General features: G+C 42.1%; 2 protein-coding genes across 2 annotated transcripts; both read left to right on the top strand.

The window, feature by feature from the left end:
- The first annotated feature begins 11,092 nt into the window (after positions 1 to 11,092).
- Positions 11,093 to 11,401, top strand: LOC138821546 (late cornified envelope protein 3B-like). The gene has a single exon (XM_070013887.1). The coding sequence runs from the start codon at positions 11,093 to 11,095 to the stop codon at positions 11,399 to 11,401; it is 309 nt and encodes a 102-aa protein (XP_069869988.1).
- Positions 11,402 to 20,111: 8,710 nt separating this feature from the next.
- Positions 20,112 to 20,405, top strand: LOC138821545 (late cornified envelope protein 3D-like). The gene has a single exon (XM_070013886.1). The coding sequence runs from the start codon at positions 20,112 to 20,114 to the stop codon at positions 20,403 to 20,405; it is 294 nt and encodes a 97-aa protein (XP_069869987.1).
- The last annotated feature ends 1,835 nt before the right edge of the window (positions 20,406 to 22,240 follow it).

The raw sequence follows: 22,240 nt of genomic DNA, 5'->3' as shown, positions 1-22,240 counted from the left end.
AGGCTGTTTCTGAGGAGGTTGTGGATTCAGAGCTCAGGACAGGAGCCTTTTTATCCTGTTCAGGGTTGATGATGTGTCACTTGAGCATGCTACTGCTTTCATAACCAGGAGAGGTGACAGGGCCAAACACTTCCCAGTTACCTTGGGCACGTGGTTTGCTGGTTCATAGGTGGAACCAGGATGTCCTTGTGGCTGTCAAATTACTTCCTCCAGTCTTCCTCAAACACACTGTCCAATTTTTTCATGAGCATGAATGAATGTCCACTCATTCATAAGCTCGGTCCATTTCACTTCATTCAACAGCACCAATATAGTAATGTTTATGACATATCTCTTACATTGAGACAAGATGATGCTTAAATGGACCATCACTCAGAAAATAATATATTTGGGCTGGGAAGGTGGCTCAGTGGTAGAGCGCTTGCCTTGCATGCATGAGGCCCTGGGTTCGATTCCTCAGTACCACATAAGCAAAAAGATAAAAGCCGGAAGTGGCGCTGTGGCTCAAGTGGTAGAGCGCTAGCCTTAAGCTGAAGAGCTGAGGGGCAGTGCCCAGGCCCAGACTTCAGGCCCCACTACCAGACCCAAAAAATAATAATAATAATATATTTGGCTTGAATTGATAAGCACTTGAATTGTTTGTTTTAAGCATAACATCGCATCGTAAAGCCTTGGCCTAGATGGACTCATTGCTGAATTCTACAAGACCATTAATGAAGTGCTAAAAACAAATTATTCCATAAACTAAAGGGGTAAGGTATACTTCCAAACTCACTCTACAAAACCAGTATTACCCTGATAGCATGAACTATAATAACAACTACAAATCAATTTTTTATGAATATGGACACAAATATCTTCAATATACTACTTGCAAACCAGATTCCACAACACATCAGAAAGACCAAACACCATGATCTAGTTTATTTCATTCCAGGAATGTAAGAATGGTTCAATATACACAAATCAATAAATGCAATATAATACATAAATAGAACCAGGGCCCAGGGGATGGAGCAGGGGAGGGGAGGGGGGTGAAAAATCACATGGTCATTTCAATAGATATAGAAGAAACATAAAGAAACTTTCAACATTCATTAATGTTGAAAGTCCTGAAGAAACTAGGAATATGCCTGTACATAACAAATGTTGTATATGACAAACCTGTAGCCAGTATCATATTAAAGGGGGAAAGGGAATTTCTCTAAATCCAGGAACGTGACAAGGGTGCTCACATTCAAAACTATTCACTATTCAATATAGTCCCTAATTTCTTAACCAGATCAATAAGGTGAAATAAAAGGAATATAAATAGGAAAGGAAGAAGTCAATTTATCCCTATTTATAGTGAAAAGACCCTAAAACTGTACCAAAAAAACTCTTAGAACTTATAACACTTTTAACAAAGTAGCAAGTACAGAATCAAAGTATAATAAGTAGTATCATTTTATATGCCAATAATGAGCACACTGAGAATGAAATTTGGAAGACAATCCATTCACAAGATCCTCAACAACAAGTTTTAAAGTTGCATGGGAAAAAACTACACCAAAGAGATGAAAGACCTCTATAGTGAAAACTATAAAACACTAAAGAAGCCAGGTGCTGGTGGCTCACATCTGTAATCCTAGCTATTCAAGAGGCTGAGATCTGAGAATCACAGTTTGAAGCCAGCCTGGGCAGAAAACTCTATGAGATTTTTATCTCTAATTAATCACAGAAATAGCCAGAAGTGGAGCTGTGGTTCAAGTGTTAGAACCCTAGCCTTGAGGAAAAGGAACTCAAGAACAGTGCCCAGGCCCAGAATTCAAGCTTTAGGGCCAAAAGAAAAAAAAAAAAAACTAAACTAAGCTAAAGAAATTGTAGAATACACCAAGAGATGGAAAGGCCTCCATTGTTCATAAATCAACAGAAAATAAATTGTAGCTTCAAATTATAATACAGAGGCATCATAACAGAAACAGCATGTTACCATCACAAAATCGGGCACACAGATTGTTGGAATAGAATAGAAAACCTATAAATCCACTTAGATTCTGCCATCTGATTCTCAATAGAGGTATCAAAACCATATTGGAGGGCAGATAACTTCTGCCAATGGAGCTAGGGAAACTGGATGTCCATATGTAGAAAATGAAAACTATATTTCTAGTTCTCACACTGTATAGAAAGGCAATTCAACAATGGAACAAATACCTAAACATAAGATGTGAAACTTTGAAACTACTAGAAGAAAACATATGGAAAATGCTTCTAGATATAGAACTCCAATAGCTCAAAGAATTTGGGACCAGAGGTGTTGCTCAGCTTTAGAATACCTACCTAGCAATGCAACGCTCTGTGTTTGAACTCATTTATAATAAAAGTGAAATAAAATAAATGGCAAATGGGATTGCATTAAATTAAAAAGCTTCTGCATAGCAAAGGGGACAATTACTACAATAAAGAATAATCCACAGCTAATGATTTGTCAGAATGTATAAAGAACACAAAAACCAAACACAAAAAAGAATAAATAATCCAATCAATAAATGGCAAATGAACACATTTTTCAAAGAAGTACAAGTGGTTAATAACTACGTGAAGAAATGTTTGATATTGTTAGCCATAAAAGAAACATACATCAAAACCACAATGGAATTCTGCCTTACCACAGTCAGAAAACAAGAAAACAAACAGTAAATGCTAGTGAGGCTATAGAGAAAAAGAAAGCCTTATATACTGTAGGTGGGGATGTAAATCAGTGAAGCCACTATGGAAATCAGCATGGAGCTTCCTCAGGAAACTGAACTACTACATGATCCAGCTATATTCCCCATGGGTATCTATTCAAAGGAATCAAAGCCATAATACAGTAGATTTGCCTGCACACCTATGTTTATAACAGCACAGTTCAGAAATGGCCAATTTTAGAATGAGCCTAGGTGCCTATCAACATATGAATGGGTCGATAAAGTGTGACACACACACACACACACACACACACACTATATATATATATATATATATATATATATATATATATATATATATATATATATATATATATATATAGTATTCAGCCAAAAACAAGATTATGTTATTTGCAGGAAAACTGGGGATCATGTTAAGTAAGTCAAACTCATAAAGATAAATGTCATACATATTCTTTTACAGGAAGAATTTAAAGTTTTAGAGCAGATATTCAAATATAGCAAGGACTAAGTAAGGGGATGAGGAGACAGGAGTTGGGAGGAGGACAGAGAGGGCACTTGAAGGTGAATATGATCACCTCCAGTTTTCATACATGTATGAAAATGTCATAACAAAAACCCATTATTGTGTACAACTGTTATATGCTAATAAAAATATAGTATATAAGAACTCAAATTCTACAAACTGATTAAAACCCATCTGATTATAACCCACTACATCAACTATACACAAAATCACTACCACATTTGTTAGTGATTTAAAAAAATCTTCTATCAATGATAATTAGCCTTTCAGATAAATTCCCCCTCTGGCTATCCCAGCCTGGATGAATCATGTCCTTCTCTGACCTAAGCCTGAAACAGAAACATAAGGAATGACATACTGACATATCATTTCTCAGGTTGGGGTTTTTTGTTTGTTTGGTTGGGGCTTTTTGATGGTCATGGGGCTTGAACTCTGGGCCTTGGCCCTGTTCCTCAGTGCTTCAGCTCAAGACTAGCACTCTATCACTTGACCCTAACACCACTTCTGGCTTTTTTTGCTTGTGTGGTACTGAGGAATTGAATTGAACCAGGGCCTCATGCATGCAAGGCAAGCACTCTACCATTGAGCCACCTTCCCAGCCCCTCAAGTTGAGTTTTTAATTCAAACGTCTGTAGTCTATGGTAGCCCATGGCCTATGGATGGGGCTATTCATCCCAATACCCCCACCCCTGTTCGTACTATATGCCCAGTGTCAATTCTGACAAGCCATTGGCCTTATCTTGACCACTTCCAAGTGATATTGAATGACAACATACAAACACACAAGACAACAGAAGACTGATACCCAATAGTTTTTCCCTGAGCCTGAGGACTCCTCCTGTGCTCTTTACAGCTCTCAGCATCTTGAATCAGTGATCTGACTGCCTGTCTGTGTGCCCCACAGCACAGTGAGCTCAACCAGCACCATATGGTAATTGTTTAGGATTAGCTGTGTTTACTGCATCATGAGTTGTGTGTTTATTACAATATCTAGTATGCAGTATGAATTTGTTTATGAAAATAAGAAAAATTAAAGAAAAAAGTTTTAAAAAAAGGAAGCAAAAGGAGACTATTAGAGATGTAGAGAGGGAAGGGGGTAATAAGGAGAAAGTGTATAATCAAAGTCTCTGTATGGAAAGGTTATAATGAAGCACATTGCTTTGTACAATTAGTATAGATTAATTTTATCCAAAAAAGAAAGAGAAGAAGAGAAGGGGGAAAAAAGTCCATACGGTTAAGAAATAGGTATCTGGACCTTCTTGAGACATCCCAGATACCTTCTCATTAAAAAATTTGCTTTCCCCCCCACTTCCTTCCCTACCACCAGATCCTGTCTGTAGTCTATGAATAAGAAACATAGGACTTAGCGACCAGGTTCAGATCAGACTTTCGGTGGGCCAGAACTCACTACAATGACTGCATCTTTCTCAAGACATTCAGATACACAAGCTGAGTGTTAATCATCAGTTACTTAAAATGTCTTCTTGCCCAGATGCAGGCCAAGGCAAAGGTCCTGAGGCCCACGAGTGTCACAAACAGGTAAAGAGTTGGGGAGGATGTCAGGAGTTGAGACTAGAGAAGGCAGCCAGCTCCTGATTGGCCAGAGACTGGTACTGCCTGCCAGGGAATTTTGTATGTTCTCTGGACTCCAGGAGTATACACCCAAGTAATCCTGAGTCAGGATGGACAAACATAGTCAGATGCACTTTTTCTTTAAATATAATTTCATTGGTATAATGAAGGTGTTGTACAGAGGGCTTATTGTTTCATCAGTCTGTTAATGAGTACATTTGTTTTTGGGGCAATATCACATCTTCCTTCGTAAGCCAGGAAATAATTTTTACTAAATGAAGTTTGGGAAACACTATACAGTCTATGAAACTGGATATTGCATTACTTACTGATAGTAAAAAGGGAGAAGAAATCAAGAAGGACACTTGTACGTAAGTCTCATACAAACCTTCTCACAAGTATATCAAGTACTTTGAACTCACAGAATACAAGCACAATTCTCCCCACTCCCTGTGTTCTGCTATACCCCACTAGCTCTCCTTTGATAATACCTCAAGAGTATTCCAAAACTTTCTAGCCATTTTCAGGGATACAGGGATCATGTCCAATGGAATATAATTCAGGTAAGAATCTTAACTCCTCCCTCTGCCCTTACACAACACAATTCTCTTCCCAAGACGTATAGTCAGCTCTGTCATTTATCCTCCATCTGCTACTATACCTGGTGCTCCCCTTTCTCTTCCACTATTTGGGGGATACATAAGGGAAAGGGGGAAAAGGCAATCATCTCATAATTGAATATCAATGCTAGTGTCACTGGATGGTGGTATCTACAGGAGCTACGATGAGATCAATGACTGATTTCATTTCCTTCTTGCTTTTGTATGATACTGGAATTTGAGCTCTTGGCCTTTGAGCTCCACCACTTGAACTATGCCCCTATTGCTTTCATTCTTTTTCAGGTGAAATCTCATGTTTTGGTCAAGGCTTGCCTCAGACCACAATCTTGCAGCTGTAATTATAGGCGCATATCACTGCCCCAGCTTTCCATTAGTTGAGATGGACTTTTTTCCCCCATGCTGATCTCAAACCACCATCTTCCTAATTTCAATCTCCCAAGTAATTAGGATTACAGACATGAGCCAGCCTGCCTGGCATGACTGATTTCTGCTAGGAGTCTTGCATAGGACCTCCTTGTAGCACAATAATCCAACCTAGAAAATCTGACTTCTTTAGATGCCTCCCCCACTTAAACTTTCAGCCCCATTGAGTGCCATGGGGAGGCTACAGCTTGCCAGCGTCACCCCTGGTGGGATACAGCAGTACAGCTCTGGCCTAGCTGCTTCCCACACTGTCCACTTTGCTCAGGGAAACTCATGAACTCTTGCCATGTCATTTAGTGGGTTCTGGCTGCTTCTCTCCTCATCCCCTTCTATTTTCTTTTCCTAGTTTCTTAGCAATGTTCTAGCACGGCTACAGAGTCCATGGATGGAGCAGAGAGAGAAAAACTTTCCATCTCCCTATCTTTTAATTCTCCCCTTTTAGTTTCTTTTAAGTTCTGTCATTTTCCCTTGAAATGTGTTTCACTTCTGGGAGAGGGAGGTTTGGAGGAAGAGCTTGTTCTCCTCCCCATGTAGAATGTAAGGGGAAAGCCCTGGCACTCCATCCCACTGGGGAAGCTTGCCATCACTTTGCCAGTTTATTCATCTTTGCTCCATAGCAGGAGAGGCAGTGATGGAAGAAGGGCTCTTCCAACCTCCATTTATACAGTGGCGGGATCTTAGTGCCTGTGCTTTACAGGTTGTGAGTTATTTCTGTCAGTGCTCAATCAAATTGGAAAATCTTACTCTCACTCACCTTGTGTTAATATTCAAGCTTCTTGGTGATGATGGCAAGGCTTGCATATAGCAGAATTATAAACCTTGGTCTAGTCATGGTGGTGCATGCTTGTAATGGGTCAGCTCCTCTGGAGGTAGAGATCAGGAGGGTCATAGTTTGAGGCTAGTTCAAGAAAAATATTAATGAGACCCTATTTCAATGAACAAGCCATGTTATGGTAATTCCAGCTACATGTGAGATGTAAATAGAAGTATAATGGTCTGGGGCTAGCTCCAGGCAAGACAAAACATAAAACCCACCTGGAAAATAGTTAACACAAAAAAGAGCTGGTAATATGGCTCAAGCGATAGAGCACCGGCCTACCAAGAGTCAAGCCCTTAAACTGGATGCCAGTGGCTCATACACGTAATCCTAGCTACTCAGAATGCTGAGATCTAAAGGTTAAGGCTTGAGACCAGCTCAGGCAGACAAATCCTAGACACTTTTATCTCCAAATAACCATCAAAAAGCTGAAATAGAGGTGTGATTCTCTTTTAAATATAGACCTTTTTTTGTTGGAGAGCTCATGGAGCAGATGACAAAGTAGGAACAAATGTTTTCAAGTAAGAAGACAAAGTTGAGCATAATAAAGCATGGATGCCTAAAAATCTAATTCTTCATAAAAAGATCTACAAAACTTATGGAAATTGTTTTGAAAATTCAATTTATCAATTTAAATTTGGTATGGAAATTTCCTAAAGACTTGCAAAAGTCTTTAGGAATTTTGTGATAGGTAATTCAATCTCAACAACAACAACAACAATAAAAGCAGCATTCATACCTTTTTCCTCCCTTCTTACCAAAGCATGACTCAGCTAAGTGTCACCAAGTAGATCTTGTTTTGGTGGCAAGAGTCTTGAATTGACAATTAGCTCTGATCGGTTAGAAAGAAGAGTCACCATTGTCTTGCAACACATGATCCAAGCAAAATGTCACCAAGGAGGTTAACCTGAAAAGCTTCATGCTTATCGCTATATAATACCAGGGAAAATTAAGAAGTCAAGAACTCCTCCTCCTCAGTTCACCCATCTAGACCAGTCTTTTGTCTCTGGATCCCAAAATATCTATTGACTTTGAAATGCAACCTCTGCTACTGGTGATCCTGTGATGTTGCCCAACTCATCCTAGCATGTTCAGGGAAGGACAGCAGCTGCTCCAGGCTTAGAGACTAGAAACAATAGGTGTTGACGCACCAGAGTCAGACATTTACAGATGGAATAGAGGAAAATCCAACAGAAGATCACTTGTATTTCAGGAGGGACAGCAATCTCTCCACTAATCACATCTGAGTGCTTTCATTTGGAGCTTACCCAAAGTGCACAAGGATGAATTTTTCAAGTGTTTTCCCCTACTAACCCAAGGGTTTTTTTTTTACCTATTTGGTTTAAAATGGCTCCTTCCTTCTGGAGAACTGCAAAATGTGAAAAAGAAAGGCTCACTTGTACCACGAATCCTAAAGCTCCGGTTTTCTCAGACAAGATTCACATAGCTGGGAGCTCCCACCTGGAATCTATTGCCCTTCTCTAAGTGTCTGAACTCTGCTAGCCTATAAGCTCTCTCTGTTCCAAAACATACTCCCAGCACTAACCATGGTCCAGCCCAGGCGTCACAAGACATTTTCTGAACTAAAACCTATAGAATTAAATGACTTAAGTGAGAACAAATTCCAAGAGGGAGGAAATAGGTGATAGTGGAAAGCTAGATCTTTCCCTAGCTCATTTGGGCTATTATAATAGAATAGCGATCATGAAGTGGCTTCCTAACATTGGAAATCTATTTCTCACAGTTCTGGAGGCTAAAAGTCTGAGCTCTGGGTACTAGAGGTCAAGTTCTAGTGAGAGGCTCTATTCCTGAAAAATTGTTTTTGTATCCTCACCACATGACACTGAGGTCTGGAAAGCTCTCTATTGTCTCTCTCTTTTTTTTTTTTTGGTCAGCCTTGGGGCTTGAACTCTGGGCCTGGGCGCTGTCCCTCAGCACTTCAGCTCAAGGTAAGCACTCTACCACCTGAGCCATAGAGCCTCTTCCGGTTTTCTAGTAGTTTATTGGAGATAAGAGTCTCACAGACTTTCTTGACACAGCTGGCTTTGAACCTTGATCCTCAGATCTTGGCCTCCTGAGTAGCTAGGATTACAGGTGTGAGCCACTGGCACCGGTCCTATTGTCTCTTTTATAAAGATATTAATTCCCATTTGTGAGAGCCCCATTTTCATGGCCCAAAGGCTTAGCATCCTAATATCATCACAGTAGGGGCTATAATTTTATGTGTGACTTTGAAGAGAAATAAACACTTACTTTACAACAGACGCTCAGGCCAAATTCTAAGCCTGGGGAAAACAGTAAATGGTTTCTCACATCAAGATCTTATACCAGAGACCAGACAGGCTTCCCATGAGGTCCAGAGTTCCCTGAAAGTGGTTGCCTTCTTAGGCTATGCCCATTTCCTACCCTGCATTTTCTCCAAGCATAGAACACTAACAAAGATGGCAGCATTTTCCATAATGCACGTTTAATAACCTTATCATACAGTGTGCCAGAAAGACATTCTCATAATCCATCTTTGTGAAGTTCCTCATCTGAGCAATAGCTAGTTGGTAGGACAACAAATAATGCTAGTAAAGTGGCCACTGAGTCAGAAAGGAATCAAAGGGTAAGACCCTTCCTCCTGTTTTACCATTTACCATCCTGAGCTACCATTTCCTGAAACCAAAGGAGAGAACCAGAAAAGTAAAATGAGAGAGAGAAAAACTAATCCCCTTATATATGATTCTTTCTCTAGAACAAGTAACCAAATTATATAGGCTTTGATATTCACAAAAGAATAAGATACATTCACTGTAAAAGTATTTCATTTAAGGTGTCATAAATAATCCTGCATTTTCTCTTCTCAGAAAAATAAAAGATTATTGTATGCACAGTTATAAATAGGCCCTAAACAGATACCTATATTAGAATAAATAGTATTCATTAATAAAAAATTACAATTTAAATATGGTTTACAAAGGCTTAGCATACTAATACCATCACTATGTTTTGATTGAGTTCTTGGCAGTTATTTTTCTGTAAAAATATAGGTAACAAATGGCAGTTATTTTTCTGTAAAAATATAGGTAACAAATTTTTCAAATGAGAAAAGCTGACAGCTATGTAAGTAGATTTCATATGTAAATACAAACTTCATATATTGTTGTCTGTATTAAATTGTTCTACTCATCAAACATCAACTCAATTCTACCTCCCTCTTCTCAGGAGCTCCATGACTGGATTCCTGGGTGCCATGAAATCTTCTTGGGAGCCCCACATCACCTAAACAACATCTTAAGCTCATCCCAAGAGGTTATGAAAAAAGGCTTTGGTTATATCCTCATACGCTAAGGTATATTGGGTTACATGTAGAGTGAAATAAGGCTAATATCAAATACATGACCTCAAGCTTGTGGACATTGTACATAGTTGTATTACAGCATTTAGTACATAATATCTATCTCTGTATTTACATACATATTAATATCTCCATGTCTTGCCTGGCAGATCAAGAGCTACCCAAGAAAAGTGTCATATTCATTCATGTGTGGTTTCTTTCTAGCAAAGCCTATGGGCAGAGCCTGGGTTAAGAAATGTGAGATGAGTAAATGCTGGAAAGGGGGTTGAATGGGAGCCCTGAGCCCAACTAAGTGAGATGAAGGCTGAAAGGCATCAGAACTTCCTGGTTTCCTCTTGTTAGACAGCAGTGAGGGCACAGGAAGATGATGAGTAGATGATCATCACCATGTCCTAGCTGTCACCGCCCCTGGTGATGAAAGCCACAGGATGCTCAGGCTGTGCATCATGAACCGTGCACAGGATAAAAAGGGCTCCTGCTCTGAGCTCTTCATCCACAGCCTCCTCAAGGACAGCCTTCTCTCCTCCTCCTGAAACTCTTTTGTACGTAGTAAGTACGTGGCAAGGGATAAACCATCAGTTGGGAATATGTGTGTGTGTGTGTGTGAGAGAGAGAGAGAGAGAGAGAGAGAAAGAGAGAGAGAGAAGCCCAAACTTCAGTGTGGAAGAGAGAAGGGAAGTAGAAATAACAGGAAGAAGACTTTGTCAGGAATCTAAGAAGAAAGGAGGGAGATAAAGTTAAAAACAAAAACAAAAACCTGTGGGACTCATCAGAAGTTCTGTGCATTCAGAGTCTTGGCCCTATGTCCAAGAAACTCTCCAGGAAACATTCTCTGACCAAACAATTTTGCTTCAAGATTTTGTAGAGACAGAGGATCTGGGATTAGGTTAGAAACATTAGCCTTCTCTTTTGGAAGCAAAGTAGAAAATGTCTTGCTGCTCCGTTTCCGTTTTTCTTTCTGAAGATCACAGCTCAGGAAGCAGCCAGGCTTAGGAATAAGGACTTTATAGAATAGAGCCCTTCTCAGAGGACACACTGGCCTAAGGCTTTTGCATTGACCTGTTTCCCTTCATCTTTTCAGGCTCACTGACTCCCACCAAGATGTCCTGCCAACAGAACCAGCAGCAGGCCCAGGCCCCTCCCAAGTGCCCATTGCCCAAGTGCCCATCGCCCAAGTGCCCCCCAAAGAGCACAGCAGGATGTCTGCCTGCAGCCTCCTCCTGCTGTGCTGCAAGCTCTGGGGGATGCAGTGGGCCCAGCTCCTCTGAGGGTGGCTGCTGCCTGGGCCACCACAGGAGGCGCAGGTCCCACCACCGCTGCAGGCGTGGAAGCTCCAGCTCGTGTGAGCGTGGCAGTGGTCAGCAGTCGGGGGGCTCTGGCTGTGGCCAGGGCTCTGGAGGCTGCTGCTGATGCTGAGACAAGCAGATTCAGAGGAAAGAAGAATGCCAGGAGCCGAGGAAAAGCCACCTCCTGATCCATCCTTTTCCAGCACCTTACTTTGATGTCACAGGCTGCACTGGGGTACCCTGGTCCAGGGTTCCAAACTTTCCCAAAGGCCTCTCACTGGCTAACATCCAAGAGCTCGTGATTCTCCATCCCTGCTCCAAGTGAGGACTGCACATGTCCTGAAGGTCCCTGTGCCTGACCTCATCAAAAATAAAGCTCTGTATTCTCACCACTGGAACTCACTTGTCATTCATTCAGTCTACCCCTTATATCCAATGCCAGTATGGACATTTCAGCCATCCACATGGCCAGGATAACCCAGCTCTGAGAACAGGTCTTTATCTACACACACACACACACACACACACACACACACACACACAAACACACACACACACACACACAAACACACACACAAACACACACACACACAAACACACACACACACACACACAGATCTTTTTCCCCTCCCCTCTTGGAAGGGTTAGAGAGTTTTGCACTAAAAAAGGTCAGAGAGAAGGATGGAGGATATAAGTTGATGATTTGACACCCTACAACTTGCGATAGAAAGACTTTCCTGTAAAACCTGAGAGGACATGGATACAATCTGGAAATTCTGTGATATGGGACTTATTTTACCACGGTGATTTCTATGTTCCTGATTAAGGAAGAGGGACTCTGGAAGCAAGGAAATAAAAAATTAGTCAGAAAAGAAGCCAGGGGCTGGGAAGGTGGCTCAGTGATAGAGCGATTGTCTTGTTTGCATGAGTCCCTGGGTTCGATTCCTCAGCACCCCATAAGCAAAAAGAAAAAAAGCCGGAAGTGGCACTGTGGCTCAAGTGGTAGAGCGCTAGCCTTGAGCTGAAGAGCTGAGGGACAGCGCCCAGGCCCAGAGTTCAGGCCCCACAACCGGACCCCCCCCCAAAAAAATTAAAATTTTTAAAAAAAGAGGTTAGAGTACAGCTCAGTAGTAGAGTTCTTGTCTGATACATGTGAATTGACGTCCTGGATTTAATTCCCAGCCCAAATCAGGAAAATAGGTTAGGGAAGGGAAAGGGATGGGAGGAAAAGGGGAGGGAAGGGAAGGGGAAGGGAAGGGAAGAGGAAGGGAAGAGGAAGGGAAGGGAAGGGAAGGGAAGGGAAGGGAAGGGAAGGGAAGGGAAGGGAAGGGAAGGGGAGGGGAGGGGAGGGGAGGAGAAGGGAGGAGAAGGGAGGGGAAGGGGAGAGTTGGGGAGGAGAGGGAAGGGAAGGGAAGGGAAGGGAAAGAAAAGGGGAAGGGAAGGGAAGGGAAGGGAGGGGAGGGGAGAGAGGAAGGAATGGGAAGAAGGAAGGAAGAAGGGAGGGAGGGAGGGAGGGAAAGATGAAGAAAACCGGAAGAAAGAAAGGTACTTAGTTACTCTCTGAAGATCCAGGGAGAGAAATGAAAATATAAGAGTTGTTAAAGATCCTGGGATCTTGGTAGAAATATTGAGCCTTTGCAACCTGATGGCTCTAGTTATTGTTAATGCAACTGTATTTTCCTTCTCTGTATTAACCCTTCAGTCAGACACTCATTTGGTCCGCTCCTCTCATGCCCATGGATCCAATGTTCTTCCTCATATAACCAGCAAGGTTCTTTTTCAGTCCAGTAAGGTTCTTTCAGTGACTCAACTTCCCCTGAATCTTCCCTTCCACCCATTTGTTTGCACCCTTCACTTTGAATGTCCAGGGTCCCACGCTCATACAACAGCCCTAAGAGCAACAGCTCATCATATCTGGATGCCCAAAAGACAGAAAATAAAAAAGCAGCTGACATCCAAAGAACTAGACTTTTTTGGTTAATCACTTCTATTGGGGCATTTATCATCGGCGAGCACAATCCTTATTCACTTGTCTGTCCAATTATGCAACTAATTACTCTAGGTCAGGCTATGTGTTATCCTCAACTCTGAATTCTACAACCAAGCACAGGACACAATATTTACCTAGTAAAAGACACAGCCAGTACCTGGACTTCCTGATCCCTTATTGTCATGTGACCTTTTCTGTGTCCAGGAAGATGACAAAGGCCCCGAGATAGAATGAGAATGCTCAGTGTTATCACCCTCTCCTAGCACCCACACCACTATGTTTCACACACTGGAAAACATGTAGGGTGCCTTAGTCCGCCTACACTTCAAAGTTAACTGACTCTGACTTCCATGAAGTCAGACTAACGTTTATGTGGAGACAGAACCAGAGCTGAAAGAATTTAGGAGACAAAGCCACGGCACTGGAGGAGTGGAGGGCAGAGGATCAGAAGCAACAGGAAGATGTACCCTAAGTAAGATTTGATACCTTACCCCTGCTACAGACTTTTTGACTAACAACTAAAATAGAAAAAGAGCTCCAAGATTTAACCACATCTCACTACTGCAGTCAGAATCCTGAAAGGCTCAGGTACTTGCTCTCCACCCCTCACCTCTCTCCACACCCCGCCCCCACCCATCTGCTTGAGAATTTTCCCTAAGTTGTGGATTCATATCCACAAGCTCTAAAATGAATAGACTGAATTTCTAAATCAACATACCAAATTTGCATCTGTGTTTCATCTAGATTCCAAATCTTCCCCCAAGTTGTCCTTGGAGTAAAACTCAGAGAGTCTCAAGCCTGCCTCAATTGTCTCCCCAAATGCCTATCCCGATACCTGATTCAGTGTCCACCTGCAGTCTTCTTTTTGAGCTTAGCTGTGGGGCTGCCACAGCTCTGGATAATGTTTCTAGCTGAACCATCACAGGTTTTCCATCAGAGCTCTGGCTTCTGTTACTCTAGCAATAACCAGGGGCCTAAAAACCACCCCGAAGCAGAGACAGCTCATCCAGTGAATCATACAGATATGCCACAGTGTTCCCTACTGTCCGTGATCTTCTCTCAACCTCTGGAATTGAGAATTCACACTGAACATTGGTAATGATGGGAAGAGTAGAAGAAATCCTTCATAGAATTGGCTGTTTCATCTACATAAATTCTAATCTTTTTGTTTTTAAAAAACATGTGCATCAATAAATACATGATTCCTAGCTACCGCAGGTGGTAAATCCATGGTAGGACTGATTTCTACAATGGCCCTCCCCAAGAGAATCCTCTTTTGTTTTGCCAGCGATCATGTTTTATGGTGCCAAGTCTCAGTTTTCTCTGTTGACTATTATTGGGTTCTTTCCATTTTGCTCATTTATTTTCCATCCTACTCTTCAGTCACCTAGAAATAAACCTGGACACATACCCTGCACCTACCTTCCCTTCCCCCACCCTACCCAGGGATATGCAGGTGGGAGGAGACGTATGTGGTTGGCCTTTTCACTCATCCACTCTTCCCCTTCTGAAAATATTGTCTACTGTTTTGTACTGAGTAAGAGAGAAATGATCCCATATTTGATTATACCATACCCTCCTCTGTTGGTTGCTCGCTCCTTTGGAAAGCTCGTGTAAGGGTTATCTTATACTGTGCTTACATGAGTCCTTCTGAGCCTTCCACAAGGGACCTTTCAAAGAATAACTGTAGACATGGGATTCTCAGTCAGATCTAAACTCTCCAGATACTTCATAAACTCCCCTTGCATTGGCACAAGCCTCTTCCTTCCCTTATCGCTAACAGCTACAAGTTATTGTCATCAACCATCCCTTCAATTACATTCTGTCATAAGAGAGAAGATAGTCAGTCCCTGGATGAGATAAGGGAGAAATCCATTCACTCATTTCGAGGACAATGAATGACTTCCCTTCCTGAAAAATTCTCATCAAAGTTCAGTCTTCCAAATATGTAGCTGGAAGAAATAAGCATGGCTCTGTCATTTCATAGCCAGTTCTCTAAGGCCTTCCAGTGGCTTCTTCTAGCCTTACATTAACATAAAGAGATCAGTGGTGTCTATTACTCCGGTATCTGGATTTTAGCCAGCATCCCAATACCAAAAGAAAATTCTATTCCAACCTGACTCCATCTGGAGCGTTTTTTTCCAGACTAGAGAGGTTTGTATCTTTGAAATGCTTCCATTTAATCTCAAGAAGAAAGTAGAATCTATAGAAGAACTTTATGGCATATACCTTCAAATTGGCATTAAAGACATTTTTCTAGTGACATTTTCTGGCTATCTCTTCTTATCTTCCTTAAGAATATCTTAGCTAGTTATCATAGAGTACAATTGTTAGGGAATGGGTGGGTCAGATTGAGAAGGAATTCAGAATCTGTACCAAAAGGGAACAAATGATGTGTTGTTGAGTCATCCTACATTATTGAGAGGGATACCCAAAAATATAGTCCAAGGATCTAAATCTGAGATCCTGCACTGCCTGTTCCTATAGTACCAATTAGTATGACTAAGTCATAAAATTTTCCCCAGATTCATCCAGCCAGACCAGTCTCTCTATTTCCTTCCTGTCTTGAGACTATGAGAGCCAAGGTTCTTCAGAATCATATTCATGGGACCGTGTCCTGAGGCCCTAGGGGAAGTGAACAGACCATTGTCTTATAGCTATGGTCAGTCATCACTGAATAGATGCTCTTACGTGGCACCTGCAGAGCCACCACCTGATCTCATGAGGTAAAGGACGGGTGTGAGAGACAGGAATAAACATTTCATCACATTGGAAGTGAGCTCAATGAGCTCCATGTTTGGGTTTTTCCAAAACAAGCAGTCAGAGTTGGGTCTGGAGGATAATCTTTCAGATGCCCCCCTAGTGTTTGGCATAAAGGAGAGGAAAGGATTTCTACTGAAAGTCATTGACAACCATGTTTTGAACCTTTAAAACTTGCCCAAATATGTGATCTGTGTTCTTTATTCAACTATTACTCCCTCCTGCTGCTGCCCGTGATGCACAGTTGTAACCCAGAGTTGAAGGGGGATGGTTGCATGCTTGCTGCTGTTCTAAGACAAGCCTGGCTTCAGAAAACCAAACATATGGAGAAATGAAGTTCATTTTTGCAACCAAGTCTAGACTCTATTATTTTATTTTATTTTATTTTTTTGGTCAGTCGTGGGGCCTGCACTCTGGGCCTGGGCGCTGTCCCTCAGCTCTTCAGCTCAAGGTTGGCGCTCTACCACGTGAGCCACAGCGCCACTTCCAGCTTTTTCTGCTTATATGGTGCTGAGGAATCAAACCCAGAGCCTCATGCATGCAGGGCAAGCACTCTACCACTGAGCCACCTTTCTAGTCCTCTAATGTCTTTTTTTTTTAATAGATTCATGACCATTAGAATTTCTTTCCAGGACTATTATCCTGTGTAATTAATTTTTCTCTATGTATTCAATCTGCTAGATTGAACACAAATACTGAAACTCTCTGTTAACTGTTCTGTCTCTGAGTACCTGATGCCTAGCCAAAATTGCTTCTGAGGGAAATAAAGGGAATGGCTCAAAGCTCTGGCAACAAAGCTGGCCTGGCTCTAGTAGCTAAGTTTCTGATGCTCTTCTACTGACTATAAACAATCTTATGGAATCCAATATTCAGTATAAACTACAGGACCACTCTGAGCATTGACACATACAAGAACATTGTCCAAATCACAAAAATGGCCAGACATGTCCTTTTCCCAACAAATACACATGATTGCTACCTCTTCACCAATTACAGCATAGCCTTACTTCATGGGTCCACACTATCATTGGAAATCATCAATGATAAAAAATGTCCCTGCTTTCTGATAGCACCCAATCAGAACAAAGTTTCATTTCCTTGAACTCTTACCTAAATTATCTCACACAAGCCCGGATCCTGTGCTGATCATCTCTTATTGCTTCAGGCTGTCCACTATCTCCATCACTGGAGCAAACCAATCAATACAATGTTGTCCTACTGCAGGGGTTTTCTGGGTGCTCTTTGGGTAGAGAATATAGACGATACTTAAATGAGCTCTACTAAATGAAGTGACTAAGTAGAAGAAAGCATTTTTGAAGAATGAATGCTGGCGGTAGCATTTAGGAGGAAATAGGGCTCAGGAGCAAACACGGAACCTATGAGGAAAGACAGAAGGTTGTGCCTCCAGCCAGTCACAGACTGGAGACATGAAGACCCTTCAGAAGGTCCAGAGTTCCCCCAGTAACATACCTTCATCCAACTATCTCTCTGCCTGTGTATCTGTCTTGTCCTCTGTCACCAGCAAAAGTAAGTAGAAAGCGATGCATTTTTCAACACTTTGTCTTTCTTCATCTTCTTCACCTAGTCTGATAGGAGACATGAGTGATTCCTATCATGTATTAGCCATTGCTAAGGTTGTTACATAATTTGAGAAAATAGAGACCCTGGCATGGTTCTTGAGCTCAGCTTGTTCTCTGAGAGAACAAGGTCAATGCCAACCCCAGGCCTCTCCCTTCTCCCGTCCCAGCCACATTCCTTAAGAGCAAATTCAATTTATTCTTCCTTGGCTATATCAAAGTCCATAATTGAAGCCACATATTTTAGTGGGGAAAACTGTATATGGCTGGAAGACATTTTCTGTCAAAAAGTCATAAGTTATAAAATATAGAAAAATGGAGGTTGGAGGCATGGCTCTGCTAGCCAATGAGTGAAAGCATCAGGCACTGTGTTCAAGTCCCAGTCTTTTCTTGGGAAAAATGGAAAGAGAGAGAGAGAGAGAGAGAGAGAGAGAGAGAGAGAGAGAGAGAGAGAGAGAGAGAGAGAGAGAGAGAGACAAAGACAGAGAGAGAGAGAGAGAGAGAGAGAGAGAGAGAGAGAAAGGAAGAAACGAAGGAATGAAGGAAGGAACGAAGGAAAAGAATGAAAGAAAGGAGAAAGAAAGAGAAGTAAGAAAAAGAAAGAAAATAAAAAAGAAGGAAGGGAAGGAAGGAGGGAGGTTTGCAAAATCAAAAAGAAAGAAAGGCAGGAAGGAAGGAAAGGACAATTTACCCTAAAAATGTTTCATTTAAAGACCATCATTCAATTTAAATATAAATAATATTAAAATTCTGATTTTACATTTATAAAACAATAGCAGATATAATTATGATGCTAGATGAATTCCATAATAAGTGAATCTCAAGTACTATAAAAATCCAATGGGAATATGACTCCGAGTTCATAAAAATTATCCTCTATAAATCTTAGAAAATGGTTTAATCGGGGCTGGGAAGGTGGCTCAGAGGTAGAGCGCTTGCCTTGCAATGCATGAGGCCCTGGGTTCCATTCCTCAGCACCACGTAAGCAAAAAGAAAAAAGCCGGAAGTGGTGCTGTGGCTCAAGTGATAGAGTGCTAGCCTTGAGCTGAAGAGCTGAGGGACAGCGCCCAGGCCCAGAGTTCAGGCCCCACAACCGGACCCCCCCAAAAAAAAGGTTTAGTTAACTGTGGTGCACATAGTATCCACATCATCATATTGGATAAATCATCCTTAAGACTCTACCTTTACTATCCTATGCTCATGGATCCATTTTATTTTTCTCATAATCAATATCATATATCCCTCAGGAAGCTAAATACAGATAAAGTGGCTTTTTCCACATTGTCTGAACATTACCATTTCAACTGCTGTAGATCATTTAACAACTTTGTTCATCCACAATCTTTTCATAATTTTAGCTCTCGAGAAACCCCACCCACCTCCGATGGGGTCTGGGTCCAATCCCCTATCCATTACCTAACAGACTTCATTCTAAGGGGCCAGTGATCTCAGATCAGCCAACATCCCTCAGAGTAAGGAGCCAATCACTCCCTCTAGGTATCTCAAGAGAAATGGATGTATTCAGAGGCTGCGACATCATGTGACAAATCACATAGTATCTGATGTATACGTTTACGTCTCTGTCAGTCCAGTTAAACTTGAAATGTTCAAGATCAGGAAATGTGTCATAAGCCTTTCTATAGTCAAACTGCCACCTGAAAAAATACAAGGGGCACAGCACAGTTCTTCTCTTTTCACTCTTTTGACTCAGAACCTGAACTGAATGAGTAGAAAGAGAAGAAATGGCGAGTCTCCATCACACATTGGAGAGCAGTGATAAAGATGTTCTGGTTCTCCCTTTCCAAGTATTGTAGTGAGCACAACGAAGATGCTGAAGACCAGGGATGGAGGTGTTTGTCTCCTCCCATAACTGTGTCAGCAACAGCATGTTCAAGCTGTGTATCATGAACCCTGCCTAGGATAAAAGGACTCCTGCCCTGAGCTTTCCATCCACAGCCTTCTTGGACGTAGCCTTCTCTCCTTCTCCTGCCTCTCCAGCATCAGGTAAGTGGACGGCATCAGGGCACGGTTTCACAGCTGGGAGCTTGTGGGACGATCAACCAACCTTTCAGCGAGGAAGAGGGAAGCAGCGGCATTTGCCTTGGATGCATCAGTAAGAGGGACTGGAGAGAGAAACAGACAATAGGTCTGTGGGATGCATGGGAGTCTGTGACACAGTGCAGTCCTGGCTCTGAGCATTGCCCTCATGATTTTCCTGAGATGTACGTATGCTCCGAGCACTCTCTAAGAGTCATTCTCTGATGGAGTGATTTTGCTTCAAAGTTTTATAGAGTTAGAGGACTCCAGGCCAGGTTAGAAACATTAGCATTCTCTTCTAGAAGAGACCCATTTCTGTTTTTCTTTCTGAAGATCACAGTTCATGAAGCAGCCAGGCTTAGGAACAAAGGCTTTATAGAATAGAACCCTTCTCAGAGGACACACTGGCCTAAGGATTTTGTATTGACCTGGTTTGCTTCATTTTTTCAGGCTCACCGACTCCTATCAAGATGTCCTGCCAACAGAACCAGCAGCAGGCCCAGGCCCCTCCCAAGTGCCCATCGCCCAAGTGCCCCCCAAAGAGCCCAGCAGGATGTCTGCCTGCAGCCTCCTCCTGCTGTGCTGCAAGCTCTGGGGGATGCAGTGGGCCCAGCTCCTCTGAGGGCGGCTGCTGCCTGGGCCACCACAGGAGGCGCAGGTCCCACCACCGCTGCAGGCGTGGAAGCTCCAGCTCGTGTGAGCGTGGCAGTGGTCAGCAGTCGGGGGGCTCTGGCTGTGGCCAGGGCTCTGGGGGCTGCTGCTGACCTGGGAGAAAAGTCATTTTAAAGGAAGCAAAGTATGAGGACTGTCCCTGATCTCTTTTAGCACTACAATGCTCCCCAAGAGAGCTTTGGGAGCTCTCCCTTGGCTCCCTGCCTGTTTGCCAGGAGTTCACAGAATGTGTGCTCTACAAGGTGCCAGAGTTTGCAATGTCTGTCTCACCAGTGATCAACACCTGTGCTCAATCTGATGAAAAATAAAGTGTTTTCTCAACACCATTTGGCATATTTTGACTTTGTTATGTGGGTGTTTCTTTGCCTCTGCTCCTCCAGCCAACACTATCTATCATATGAAGCAGATTCCTGTCTCTAGCCCAGAAGAACAGTTCTAATTCTTCCAAAAGAGCCTGCAGGAAGATGTTGTCTTGGGACAGGAAGATAGATACTGACTTGGACTGCACAAAAATTAAAGACCTTGTTTTTCTTTAATGCGGTCTAGGTGGAACCCTAACCAGTGCCCAGACCTAAGGGAAGTAAGTGACCATAGGATCAGAATATCAAAAGGTGTCACCAGATCCCTCATGAAGAAACAGATACTGGTGGGGGAGGGGTGTCAAAGGAGCTAAAACTTAGTAAGAGAGATGCTCAGAGACTAAAGAATGAAAGGAAAGGCTTCAAAGATTTATGATCCCAATTTCTTCAATAAAGTTATAGAACACAACCATAATCATTAAAACTGAAGAGGTAATGGATGCTTGGAATCCTAATTTGTTGTTGTCGTTGTTGTTTGTTTTGTGTTTCTCTGAGCAATGTCTTGAGGCACTTCTCAGTCTCCAAGACTGGACCCTTAGCTTCTAGCAGACAGTATCTTCCAGTTCTTCCCAGAGGTGGGACATGGTCCTCTTGGTGGCTTATATGCATCCCAAATTTGGTTTGTGAATCCTAGTAAGTGTGGTAGAGTGATGCACCCCCCACCCACAAATCAGCCATTTCTATGACTACAAATAATTCAATCATTAGGCCTCAGAAACTCTTATATTAATGGAAATGAGCCTTACCTTGTGATCAAATTTTTCCATCCTGGAACATGCATGTGTGTGGGCGGGTATTTTTTAAGTGGTGACTCAACATGCTTTGTGGTTCCTGGCTGAGAAAAAGGCTTCAAAATGTATCACCTCTTAGGGTAACAAATAAATGTGTGTCCTTTGAGCACCAGCCCTGCTATACTGTGAATTCCATGGCTGAAGCCATACCTTCAAAATATCTCATCTGAACCAGGTGCCCCATGCTGTGTATTGCACAGAGGATCTAGCATCACTCCTGTCTTGGGAAACATTTTGGAACATTTTCGTTTCCAAAGTCTAAGGATCTTTGTGTCTGTGCATGCTGGAGGGGAATTGATTTGGAATTTCAGGAGATTGCCATCTTCCCAGGGCATTAAGAAACTTTTAATTCTATCAGTTTGCACATCACTGTGCTGGTCTGACTTCTGCTCAGGCTCTACTATGCTTTTTAAAAAATTCCTTTGCTAGGAATGTGGCTTAGTGGTAAAGTGCTTGCCTAGCATGCATGAGGCTCTGGGTTCGATTCCTTGGTACCACATAAATAAAAAGAAATTTATTTTTCATTATTGATTAAAATGTAGATAACCTAAGCATTTTAACCATTCCGGGTACACAGTTCAATAGCACTGAGTACATTCACTATGTTATGCAACCTTCACCAATATCGATTTCCAGAACCTTCTCATTTCCTGAACAGAAATTCTGTACTCATTAAGCAATCATTACTTATATTTGAACTAAGATCCCTCAGCTTTCCCTGACTACAGAAATCACGCCAATTGCTGTGCTATTCCTGTGTCACTTAGAAACAATTCT

Source organism: Dipodomys merriami, unplaced genomic scaffold, assembly GCF_024711535.1.
Source record: "Dipodomys merriami isolate MVZ:Mamm:240054 unplaced genomic scaffold, mDipMer1.0.p SCAF_92, whole genome shotgun sequence".
In the NCBI taxonomy this organism is placed as follows: domain Eukaryota; kingdom Metazoa; phylum Chordata; class Mammalia; order Rodentia; family Heteromyidae; genus Dipodomys; species Dipodomys merriami.
The sequence above is the reverse complement of the archived record's forward strand: the minus strand, read 5'-3'. Positions and strand labels throughout refer to the sequence as shown.

Bases quoted from the DNA above. Each gene is read 5' to 3' on its own strand.
- LOC138821546 (XM_070013887.1), top strand. From the start codon at position 11,093: ATGTCCTGCCAACAGAACCAGCAGCAGGCCCAGGCCCCTCCCAAGTGC.
- LOC138821545 (XM_070013886.1), top strand. From the start codon at position 20,112: ATGTCCTGCCAACAGAACCAGCAGCAGGCCCAGGCCCCTCCCAAGTGC.